The sequence below is a fragment of the Sphaeramia orbicularis genome, chromosome 8 (genome assembly GCF_902148855.1).
Source record: "Sphaeramia orbicularis chromosome 8, fSphaOr1.1, whole genome shotgun sequence".
NCBI classification, from domain to species: Eukaryota; Metazoa; Chordata; class Actinopteri; order Kurtiformes; family Apogonidae; genus Sphaeramia; species Sphaeramia orbicularis.
In genome coordinates, this window is record NC_043964.1 from 22,142,022 (window position 1) to 22,155,142 (window position 13,121).

General features: G+C 36.1%; 1 protein-coding gene across 1 annotated transcript; it reads left to right on the forward strand.

Annotated features, from left to right (window-relative positions):
- Positions 1 to 884: 884 nt before the first annotated feature.
- Positions 885 to 4,514, forward strand: LOC115424273 (endoplasmic reticulum protein SC65-like; the record flags this gene model as incomplete). The annotated part of the gene is given in 7 exon segments (XM_030141423.1): positions 885 to 1,026; positions 1,029 to 1,042; positions 1,114 to 1,253; positions 1,255 to 1,283; positions 1,371 to 1,503; positions 1,593 to 1,737; positions 4,409 to 4,514. Coding segments are annotated over 7 exon segments (699 nt in total), but the record flags the coding sequence as incomplete, so codon positions are not given.
- Positions 4,515 to 13,121: the final 8,607 nt, after the last annotated feature.

The window sequence follows — 13,121 nt, forward strand, 5'->3', positions numbered from 1 at the left end:
AACACTTTCAGAAAGTTCAATGTTCAGTCAAATGATGAATAATAAACCTCTGGTGCTGGGCTGGGCAAGAATTATGGAATTAACAAGATTAATCGAGGTTTTTCTGACTGAAAATTGCATTTTACAAAAAAGAAAAGCAAAATCGAAACTATTCCTCTGGAGAATTTTCTTGCTAAACAATAATTCAATCTGCAATCTGTCTGCTTCTTAGAATCTGTTTCTTAAATCATATATGGCTTATAGTTGTAGTACAGGTGCTTACTGATAAAATTAAAATAAATGACAAAAATTGTAAATCATTCTTGATTCAGATTCGTCCCAAACATCACCAGTGCCCAAATTCATCTGATTTAAACTGTTTCATACCTGTTGATCCTCTAATCCTATCAATACATGTAAATAATTGGTGTAAAATTCAGTTTTCAATCCTTTCATGGTCATCAGATATGACCCATTTGGATGTTCAGAGGCTTTGTAGTTACCGTGGAAACACTGTCATCTCTACAACATTGATTCACCAGTAAAACCCATGGAGTTGGATCAGTGACAGTGGATGGAGACACTTGGTTTATGTTTAGTTATCGATAGATTTTGCTGATAAATACAGTTTTTCTTCGTTTTCTCTGTTTTTGATATAATACTTTCAACTTTAATCTGAGCTTTAATGAACATATACATGATCAGTAAATTAAATACAGAAAAATGTGTATTTATATTCCTAAAAATGCTAAATACAGAGCATAATGTTAGAGTAAATGGTGATAAATCACTTAAGAAAGATTAGAGATATAGAGAAAAAATCATTTGGGAACTTCCACAGAAGTAACACTGTTATTATAGGTTAAATATTTTGGTTATATCATCCAGCTCTGCTCTGATATTCTTTTCCTCAGCTTAACAACGTAGAAAAGGCCGTGGCGGCAACACACACCTTCCTGAAGAAGAACCCGAAGGATCCACATCTGCGCAAGAACATGGACTACTACAAGACCATATTTGATGTTGACGAGTACCTCATCGACCACGAGGACAGCCGTATGAAGTGCGTAACCTTTGTTTTTCATCCACTCATAATAGGTTCTACATTTATTAACACGTGGCTTTGTTACACAGAGTGTGTTCCTGAAAAGTGTGACGCTCTACAACAACGGAGACTTCAGCAGCAGCGCCCGAAACATGGAACAGGCCATCACGCAGTATTTTGAGATCTACGACCTGTGTTTGGCAGGCTGTGAGGGCTCGTACGAGATCTTAGTATAAAGACTTTTATCCAACGTTAGCAGGTGAGCAGAGATGTTTCAGCTCAGAAGAGGAGTGAAATCGGAAATAAGGCATGTGTTTTTAGTTAATTTTCTGCTCATTCCCTGCAGATTTGTACATTAATGTGCTTAAATGCAAGGTCAAATGTGAAGATGAGCTAACACCCAGCGTCGGAGGCTTCTTTGTGGAGAAGTTTGTAGCCACCATGTATCACTACCTCCAGTTCTCTCTCCTACTATAAATGTAAGAATTACAACAAAAGATGCAACTCCTCATCCTTGTGCTGTTGTCAGTATATGTAATGGGTTTTTTGATTTTGCGATTCTTTACAGTGAATGATGTAAAAACGCTGCTCCGTGTGCGGCGAGCTACATGCTTTTCGACTCCAAGGACCAAGTGATGCAACAAAATGTAGTGTACTACCGCTTCTACCGGGAGCAGTGGGGGCTGGAGGACAACGACTTCCAGCCTCGTCCTGTGAGTGATATCATTTCTCTTTGCGCAGGGTTCCCACAGGGTCTGAAAATGTCTTGAATATACAAATCTGCATTTAATACCCTAAAGAAGTCTCTAAAAGGTATTAAATTTGATATGGTAGGTTTTAAGTTATGTTTCCATAAACTTGTTTGCTGTAATATGTTATTTAAACTAAGGCTGTCAAAATGAATGCATTAATGCAGATTAATATCATCAAGATTAATCTGCTCAAAAATGTTAACCCATCTGCAGCACAGAATGACTCTGAACGTCTTTGCCAATGCATTTGAGGCAGTTTGTCCAAGTAGAGTTACCGTCACACATGTGCAAATAGACCGTTGATCCAGTAGTGACAGGCAGCAGAACCAACCCTACAGATGGAAGACACTAAACAGTATGTTGGTCCTCTGGATGGAAATATGAGTTAAAAAAAAACCCAAGACAGAACAGTTGTTTCAAGTTGTTTTGTTGAAACTGTTGAAGGTGTTTAGTAAACACCTTAAGTGCATATATTTTCCCTTCTTTCTTGAGTATGTTTGCTCATGCAAAAAGAAACAGGATTAATATACATTAAAAATGAATGATATTTAATCGTGATTCATCTAAATTAATCCACAGCAACCCTGAGATTGGGCGACACGGTGGTGTAGTGGTTAGCACTCGTGCCTCACAGCAAGAAGGTCCTGGGTTCGATTCTAACACCAGTCGACAGAGGGTGGGACCTTTCTGTGTGGAGTTTGCATGTTTTCCCCGTGTCTGCGTGGGTTCTCTCCGGGTACTCCGGCTTCCTCCCACCATCCAAAGACATGCACTAATAGGTTAACTGGTTAATCTAAATTGCCCATAACTGTGAATGTAAGAGTGATTGTTTGTCTCTATATGTTCAGCCCTGCGATGAACTGGTGACTTGTCCAGGGTGTACCCCGCCTTCGCCCCTATGTAGCTAGGATAGGCTCCAAGCGACCCCCGTGACCCTAGTGAGGATAAAGCGGGTTCAGAAAATGAATGAACCCTGAGATTAATCTGATTAAAAATTTAAATTGTTTGACAGCACTAGTTTAAACTTGTCCAAGATGGAAAATAACGTTAATCTACTCAATTCCCCTGTTCCAACCCGACAATTTATACTGAAACTAAGAGCCAGTTATCACTAACTTTGCAGCCCTTGGTGAGAAATGACTCAGAACAGTGGGAACTAGAAGCACTCGGAGAGCGCAGACCTCCGCCAAGGCTGATCAGTGCCCCCCCCCCGTGGGCCCCCCCACGCCAAGGAGGTTATGTTTTTGCCAGGGTTTGGGTTTGTTTGTCTGTCTGTCTGTTTGTCTGTCCGTTAGTGTGCAACAAACTCAAAAAGTTATGGACAGATTTTGATGAAATTTTCTGGTCTGCACCCCCCCCGTGGGCCCCCCCCGCCCCGATCACCACCAAAATTTAATCATTTCTTCCTTATCCCATTTCCAACAAACCCTGAAAATTTCATCAAAATCTGTCCATAACTTTTGAGTTATGTTGCACACTAACAGACAGACAAACAGACAGACACAAACAAACCCTGGCAAAAACATAACCTCCTTGGCGGAGGTAATCAAGGTGTTGGAGTAAATAGATACATGTTCCTAAATTTTTGCCAGTATGGCTGTGAAATATGCATTAACCCATAAAGACCCAGTGCTACTTTTGTGTCAGTTCCTGAATGAATTTTTCTCATTTTCAAACCTTTCTTAAGTGATTTATCATCATTTATAATATTATCCTCTGTATTTTGCATTTTTTCGGTGAAAATCTGGTATTTTTCGATGCATCATTTACTGATCATGTAGATGTTCATAAAAGATCAAATTAAAGTTGAGGGTTATTATATTAAAAACAGAGAAAAGTGAACAAAAGTGACTTTTTCAGCAAAATATATCAATAGCTGAATGTAAAACCAACTGTCTCCATCCACTGCCATTTCTCAAACTCCATGGGTTTTACTGGTGAATCAATGTTGTAGAAGATGACGGTGTTTCCACGTTCACTACGGAGCCTCTGAACGTCCAAATGGATCATATCTGATGACCATGAAAAGATGACAAACTGCATTTTACACCAATTATTTACATATATTGATAGGATTAGTGGATCAAAAGTTATTAAACATTTTGAATCAGGAAATGATTTTGGTTGCCAGTGACTGTTTGGGTCTTTATGGGTTAAATTCTGTTCTAAGTAGTCTTAAAAAGTCTTACATTTAACTTCTAGAAACCTGTAGGAACCCTTTCTGCAGTTTTTTTTTCCCTCATGGCTGTCATGTCTGATCCAGTGGTTCTGTTGACAATGCAAGTTCACACTGGCTGCAACAAACCAAAGTAGGAAAACAGCGGCATAAAGTGGCCTTGGCGTGAACATTAACACGGTCTGTGGGTGCTAATTAGAAACCTATATACTCATGTAAAGGCTGAGTTAGTTTTCATGGCTGGCAGCAGCTGTTCAGTCAAGACAGACCCATAAACCTCTTTGCCGACTGGATCTGACCCAGTTTTAAGTAAATTTGGCCTTGCCGTAAATACTTAAAGTCCTCCTAACTTAGAGGCTGAAAGTAAACAAAGAGAAAACAGGCCAAATTTGTTTTAGCGCGTTACGATGCGATGACTGTAAGAGGAGCTGATGTCATGTTTGTTTGTTTTTTCAGGAGGCTCTGAGGTATTTTAACCAAACAACCAAACAGAAGGAGATGCTGGAGTTTGCACTGAACTATCTACAAACAGATGATGAGGTATGTTACTGACGTGGATCTGCATTAAACCATTAGGTCACATAGATGGGAGGATTTATTGGGCAGATGTAGTCGTGTTTTTGGAAGAAAAATAATTGAAGATGCATTTAAGGACAAGTTAACACAAAAAAAAGACATCTTTCTGGAAGTGGAGTACAGGGTTCATACGGGTGCTTGAAATCCTTGAAAATGCTTGAATTTTAAGGTCTGAAAAGTGCTTGAATTTTAGTTTAAGTCAGTGTTTTTCAATTTTGGGGTCGCAACCTATGTGGGGTTCGCCTAGAATTCAACTGGGGTCACCTGAAATTTCTAGTAATTGATCAAAATAAGAACTAAACTTACTAATAAAAATCTATGGTTGAGTTGAGAGAGACAATTCCAATACATAAAGACATGGAAGATGAGGGAAGGTGTTGAGGAGATGAAAAAGTTGCACTTCTGCCCCACCCCTTTTTTGGGCATGTAAATAGAAACTATTATGCTGATTTTTGCCTAAGATTATGATTGTTGATATTTGTGTTATATGCATGTTTGCTGTTCATATATATGTCAAATTTCATTGCATGTTCGGAATAATCACTAAATCAAATCAAATCAAAATACAACTAAAACATTACACGAGTCTGGATTGGAGTGTGCGCTTCAGATTTTTGCCTAGGATCAATGCTTAGTGCAATGTTTTTCAACTTGGGGTCACCTGGAATTCAAATGGGGTCGCCTGAAATTTCTAGTAACTGATTAAAAAAAAAAAAAAAAAAAAAAGACTAATAAAAATATATGGTGGGTTGAGAGAGACAACCTAATACATTAAAAGACAACTGTGAAGCTGAAACTGAAGCACTGTGGTACTGTTATCTGTCAAATGTTCATCTGTGGTCAGTTTTCAGAGCTGCCGAGCTCTTTCATAATTTCATAGTTTGAGTTCTTGTTTGTCAGTATTAATTGTCAGCCTTGTAAATCCAAGCTGGACTGACTGTACATATCCTGACCAGGGAAAATCAAATTCTCACTTGTGCAGTAATCTACACCTGGCTTTTCTGCCTCCGTCCATAATAATATACATTATATAGGACTAAATGTCGTCTCTAAAATATGTTTATTTGCAACATAGTATAGCAAAACTATTACATGATCAAAAACAAATTAATTCTAGCAAAAAAAAATGTCTCAGTTTTGAATGTCTGGGGTCACCAGTAATGTGTGATGTTTAAAATGGGGTCACGATTCAAAACAGGTTGGGAACACTGGTTTTAAGTGCTTGCAATTAGAACTCTGTGCAGGGGTGTTTGCTCTTTATCAAATGCAAATTCCCAGACTTTTTTCAAAACTGCTATTTCCCTCCCAATACGTTGACATTTTGTACTTTTATTCTTGTGTGACTACTTTTATGGTGAGATTGTACCTGTTGTGTGTGGTAGAAAAGTTCATTTTAATAAATGTATGAATAAATTTGCAGTAAATCATGATTTACTGACAGAAACGTTTTCAAACCTATGAAAATCACAAAAGCATGGATATCACACTAGAATCATTCCAGTACTGACTAGTTAGTGAAATCATATCAGTTTTTTTTTTTTTTTTGTTTCATCATGTATTTCTTATTTTTACAAGATTATGTGCCTTTGAGCATACTCTAAATTGAACTATGTTAGAAACTTTTTTTCATACTTTAAGACTTTCACACAAAATTCAGACTTTTTCAAGGTCTACAAAACAGCATATCAAAACTCCATACTTTGTAAAACTTTCAAGACCTGCACAAGCAACCTGTCTGTGATGTGATTTATTTATTTTTAATATTAAATCAAGCCAAAGCACCTTACAGAGACGGTGGTACATTTTGAAAAATAAAACTTTCTATCAAACAAATAAAATTAGTGGGTGTTCTCAGGTCAACTCCAGGTACATTTTTATCTTAATCTTTGGTTCGGTGCAAGTGTCCCTGAAGAACTCCAAGTGGCTTCCCTTTTTTGGATAAAACTTTAAGTTCTCCTTTAACTTTTTAAACTTTTTTGCTATTATGAAACATAATTTTAGATGTTTATAGCATAATACAATGTACATCATTGTGATATAAAAGTGAAAAAAATAATCATGAATATATGTTTCCTGTACATATGTATTTTACCCCAACGATAAGGTGAAAATGACCCTAAAGTGCTTGAATTAGACCTTGAAAAATGTGTATGAACCCTGGGAGTATATTTAAGTACATTACTCAAGTATTAAATGATGTTCAGTTAAATATCAAACAATAATTAGATCTCTTATATATTTTATTTGAAGAAACATGTCATTTCTTCACTGTTATGGTACGTTTTAAATCACTATATAAACCTAACATTAACCATTATCCATCACCTGTGGCCGTTTCAGTTGAGTTAAATGATATAATGTGAAAATATACTGTACATCTGGAGTAAGTGTCAACACATGTACGGTCCCCTTTATAAGTAGTTCCTCCTGAGTAAAAAAAAGGAATTTAACAGAAGTAGAACAGGAAAAAACTGCACATTAGCGTAGCTTCGTGCAAAACATTTCTTCCAGCCTACATAATGTGAAAATATGTCACAGCATATATTGTGATAAAACTGCAAACTATGGAGTTACAGCATTGTTACTGGCATGCTCTGAGTTCAGTCACACAGTGTACATGTTTAGCTTTTATTGCAAACGTTTAAAAACAGAAGTGATGAATCTGGTCACATTGGAATGGTTTTGAGTGAGAACTGCAGAAAATACATAGTGTGTGTTAAGTGTAAGTAGTTCTATTTTAGTCTACTGTATACTTCCTCCTATACATCTCACAAGGATTTAATTTATTACATTTATTTGATTTACATTTACTGTTACGTTTTCTGTAAAATACCTATGATTCCTATTCAGGTTTTGTTGTGCCCATTCATTCCAATGGAGTAGTGAATGTGATTTATGTATTTTGACTGATTCTGTCACTCAAGTAAAATTGGACCCATTTGCCACCAGTTATTAAAAAGCCATTTAAATCAGAAAATCAACTTTGTTTGAGAAAACCAAAACTCAGAAAGTCTGAACACAACAGATATCAAGCTTCTATTGACATAAGATCTGATTAAACGGAGGAGGGAAACTACAGAATGACCTCCGGCTGACTTATGACACAGTCCAAATAAACAGACGAGGGTGGAATAAATCCTGGGAAAAAAATTTCCTGATATTATTAGAGGGAAGTTGAATATAAGTCTATAGGATCCAGGGTTCTTTTTAGCAGCCCCAGTGGCCATATTGGTATTACAACTTCAAGATGCTTCAACACTAGTCTCAATTTTGGAGCTTTGTTTCTTGGTATTCATAACTAATCTACCCAGGAGTATTCAAACATTATAAAACTAGACACACACTGACAAAATACAACATTAAAACAGATTATTAGTGCTAAAAAAAAGAATAATTCTTTTTAAAGGAGCCATTCTGCATAATGATACTTAACTCTAGTTATTTTCTGATAATAGTTTTCTATATTTTTTTGATATTTCATATGTATATTTGTACTATTATATATACAATAATATATATATATATAATAATATATATATATATATATATATAATATATACATAATATATATATATTACATATATATATATATATATATATATATATATATATATATATATATACATATATATATATAGGGTGGGGAAGCAAAATTTACAATGAACATTTAGTTGTTTTTTCTCAGCAGGCACTACGTCAATTGTTTTGAAACCAAACATATATTGATGTCATAATCATACCTAACACTATTATCCATACCTTTTCAGAAACTTTTGCCCATATGAGTAATCAGGAAAGCAAACGTCAAAGAGTGTGTGATTTGCTGAATTGCACTTGTCACACCAAAGGAGATTTCAAAAATAGTTTGGAGTGTCCATAAAGACTGTTTATAATGGAAAGAAGAGAATGACTATGAGCAAAACTATTACGAGAAAGTCTGGAAGATACTATTAAAGAAGAATGGGAGAAGTTGTCACCCGAATATTGAGGAACACTTGCGCAAGTTTCAGGAAGCATGTGAAGGCAGTTATGAGAAAGAAGGAGGACACATAGAATAAAAACATTTTCTAGTATGTACATTTTTTGTGGCAAATAAATTCTCATGACTTTCAATAAACTAATTGGTCATACACTGTCTTTCAATCCTGCCTCAAATATTGTAAATTTTGCTTCCCACCCCATATATATATATGTATATATATATATGTGTGTGTGTGGTGGTGTGTGTGTGTGTGTGTGTGTATATATATATATATATATATATATATATATATATAAAATTGTATAGTATAGTATAGTATAGTATAGTATAAAAACTCCAATAGTTTATTTTTTTTATAGTATACAGTTTATTTTGCACTGCAAAATCTAAATCTTACCAAGCGTATTTTTTCATTTCTAGTCAAATATCTCTCACATTTAAATAAGACATAATCACCTAAAGAGTAACTTTTCAGTGAGTATAAGAAATGATTTTTAGACAACAGATCTTGAAAATCTTATTTTAAGAATCTTTACCAAGATATTTTCACTTGTTCCATTGGTAGATTTTTTGCTTAATTCAAGATTTTTTTTTTTTGCTTAATTCAAGATGATTATTTTATTATTTATTTATTTATTTATTGCTTATTTCAGGATTGTTTTCTTAATTCAAGATTTTTTTGCTTAAGTCCAGCAAAAAAAAAAAAGAAAAAAAAAAAAGAAAAGAAAAAGAAAAGAAAGAAAGAAAAGAAAAAGAAAGAAGAAAATCTGCCAATGGAACAAGTGAAAATTATCTTGGTAAGATTTCTTGAAATAAGTTTTCCATATCTACTGTCTAAAAATAAGTTCTTGTTTTTACTTACAAGTTACTTTAGGTGATTATGTCATTTTAAGTGTGATGAATATTTTGACTAGAAATGAGAAAAACACACTTGGTAAGATCTAGATTTTTTGCAGTGTGGACTATATATCCTAAGGGACCTGAATGCTTCTTCCTTCTGTGCATATTTCTAATGTTCAACAGGTATTTATCCAAGGGAGCTTTTATCCAATGAGGCTTTCAGAGATATATATCATCCCTGAAATTTCTTGAAACTGCACAAACAAAATTCCATCATAGAACAGTGTCTCAGATTGCAGCAAAACCTCAGCAGATAAAACTGTCTGCACGACTAGACCAGACTTGAAAGGACCGTTTTGTGTGAGATAATGAACTGAATTTTTATCTTGGCTCAGAGTTGAGATCTGTTTTTTTTTTTTTAAATTACATAAATTACAGTTTATATCTTTTAATTTGGGACTTTGAAGGAGCAGACTAAATCCTGTTGTTGAGGTTATAGAAAGGGGAGGTGTAAGGAGGAAAAAAGCTTAGAGGATGAAAGAAAGGGAAAAGAGGGAGGAGAAGGAAAGGGGGGGGTTGTGTTTTCCGCCAGCAGTGTGTGGTATGTGGCTGGGAGGTGTTGGCCACCTGAGGCTGGCCACATCTATTTAACTCAGTCAACCCCTCCCAGAAAAACAGAATCTGGACCAGGAGGGGAGGGAGGGAGGCTGTGTGAGGCTTTAGGGGTGAATTACAGGGTGCACAAGTGACAGATTTATAACGGAAGACGATAACACAGGGGTGTCAAACATCATTTCAATAATGTTGATTAAATGTATTTTTGTGAATGTATAACATGTATAAGCACTGATAAAGTGTCCCAAATACAGTTTTTATCAGTGGATTGTACAACTTTGGAAACTTATTATATATTATATATAAAATTATTTATATATTTATATTTATAGGTAATTTGATTGTTTTTAATACATGAAAATATTCTTATTAAACACTAAAAGTCAAAAAAAAAAAAGAGCAAAATTCATGTCAAGTTAGGGCAAAAAAACTATATTTTAATTGTGGCAAATTAGCGTATTTTTATGAGATGGTTATTTTCCGCTATTTTACAGTATTTTTTCGGCACCCCCGCTGCCGGAATATTACCCTTTTTTTTTTTACTGGGATTTTTTTTTACAGTGTAAAATTTCACAACAACACAAATAACCTCAACAAATATAAACATTTTGAAATGTCTGAAGTCTAACTTTAACAATATTCTGCTGTTATTAAATGTTTTGTGTATTTGTCGATCCACTGTGATCTGTAACCTTGTAGTTACATGTTTAAATGATAAACTGAGACATAATATTGTTAAAATTGCACTTAGTTTTCTTAAGAAATTTCAGTTTGTTCATGTTATTCACATTGTTTTAAAGTATAGTGTGGTAGATGTAAACATTTTCATCACATAGTTTTACTGTTTTTTGCTCTAAAACATAGAAGAAAGTTTGGAGTTGACATTATTTATATATTATTACCTCCGCCAAGGAGGTTATGTTTTTGCCAGGGTTTGTTTGTTTGTTGTCTGTCCATAGTGTGCAACATAACTCAAAAAGTTATGGACGGATTTGGATGAAATTTTCAGGGTTTGTTGGAAATGGGATAAGGAAGAAATGATTAAATTTTGGTGGTGATCGGGGGTGGGGGGGGCCACGGGGGGGGCCACTGATCAGCCTTGGCGGAGGTCTGCGCTCTCCGAGTGCTTCTAGTTCGGTTATTATTTCCCTGGTCCGGCCCCACTTCAGATCAAATTTGGCTTAATGTGGCCCCTGGATGAAAATGAGTTTGATTCCCCTGATTTATAGGTTATTATGATTGTATTTTACTGGTTTTGACCCATTTTAGATTGAATTTACCTAAAATTATTTAACTATCCTTGATTTTTTAATATCTTCAGTGTGATTTCACCATAACTTTTTGCATTTCACAAATTCATTCAGAAGCAGATTGGACCCTTTTGGTGGCCAGTTTGGCACCCGGGCCGCATGTTGACACCTGTGTGATAATGGATAAGGATCAAATTCAAATAGAAACACTTATTTTCTTTGTTGTGTTACCTTTCAGGATTGTGGTGAGTCCGGAGGAGACGGCCACGGGTCCGTCTGAGAACCTGGACAAGAGTTCGAGGGGATGGGAGACTACGAGGAGTCCTTCCTGGCCGACTGGTGGCAAGAACCTAAAAACCTAAGTTGACACTTGGAGAAACAGGACGACCTTCCATCCATGTTCAGAACACTTCTCATCCTGCTCTGTCCCACCTCGCATTACACCCAAGAATGTGACACCCCACCCCCCCCCACCTCAGACAGACAGACAGACAGACAGACAGTATTCAGCAAAAAAAAGCACAAACTCTTCTACCATGTTGAGTCCAGATCAGAGGGTCGAAATATTCTGTCTTGGCTGTCATCAGCCTTTTATGATCCTTCTTCCACCTGTATTCCTGAGTGTGTTGGAGGTGTGTACAGTCTATGTGTATTTACTGTTTTAATTTAATGAAAGCTGAATGCCTCAGTGTCTCTGTGATGAATAAGGAAGGTGACATGAAACTTTTCTTATGCCAAATGATTTTTCAAGCACACATTTGGTCATTGTTGTTATAAGGCATCAGTGCTCATAATTAAAATAATATTTTAATATATTTTTTTTTTCTGTTTTTGTCACTTGTGCAGCATTATGAATAGCAGGTCTACATGATGAACAGGTTAAATCCTTTACATTTACATTTATGCATTTGGCAGACGCTTTTTTCCAAAGCAACTACAAGGGACAAACCAAAAAATGAAAGAAAACTACATGAATAGATTAAAAATATAAACAGCTATACAATTAAACCTTGTCGTACAGAAGAATAAAAGCAAAATAATAGGCTAAAATACAAGAATAAATTAAAAGAGACATAAAGCAGCTGTACACTTAAAAACAGTGAAATAAAAATACCAAGTAAAAACTCAGAATAGACATGATAATACATTTAAAATGGAATGTTTGAAAGTGTTAGGACAACAGGTGCTCTCTGAAGAGCTGGGTCTTCAAGAGTTCTTGAAGATAGGTAGAAGATTAGGCAAGGACGCCCCTGTTCTGGTAGTGCTTGGTAGATTGTTCCACCAATGTGGAACGACCCATGAAAAGAGCCTGGATTGTCTTGTGCAGGGTCTCAGGACTGCCAGACAACGTTCCCCAGTCAAGCCGAGTGGTCGTGGGGCAACATAAGCTTTTATCAGTACACCTAAGTAGGTAGGAGCAGACCATGGAGAACTTTGTAGGCTAGGATTAATGGATTTGAATTTGATGTGGGCAGCTATGGGTAGCCAGTGTAACTCAGTGAGTCAGGGGCTGACATGTGCCCTGTTAGGCTGATTGAAGACCAGATGCGCTACCCGCATTCTGGACCAACTGTAGTGGTTTGATAACACAGGCTGGGAGGCCTGTTAGAAGGGCATTTCAGTAGTCAAGACGGGAGATCACCATGGTCTGGACCAGGAGCTGGGTGCCCTGTTGAGTTATGTATGGCCTGATCTTCTTATATTGAATAGTGTAAAGCGACTTGATCGGGTGACCAGAGGCAATGTGATCCTGTGAAGGTTAACTGATTATCAACCATGACTCCCAAGTAGGAGCCAGAGATAAGGAGTCAGTTTTGATGGATATGTCACGCTGTATGGTTGGCTTAGCTGGGAAGAACAGCAGTTCTGTTTTGGACAGGTTTAGCTGAAGGTGATGGGCTTTCAT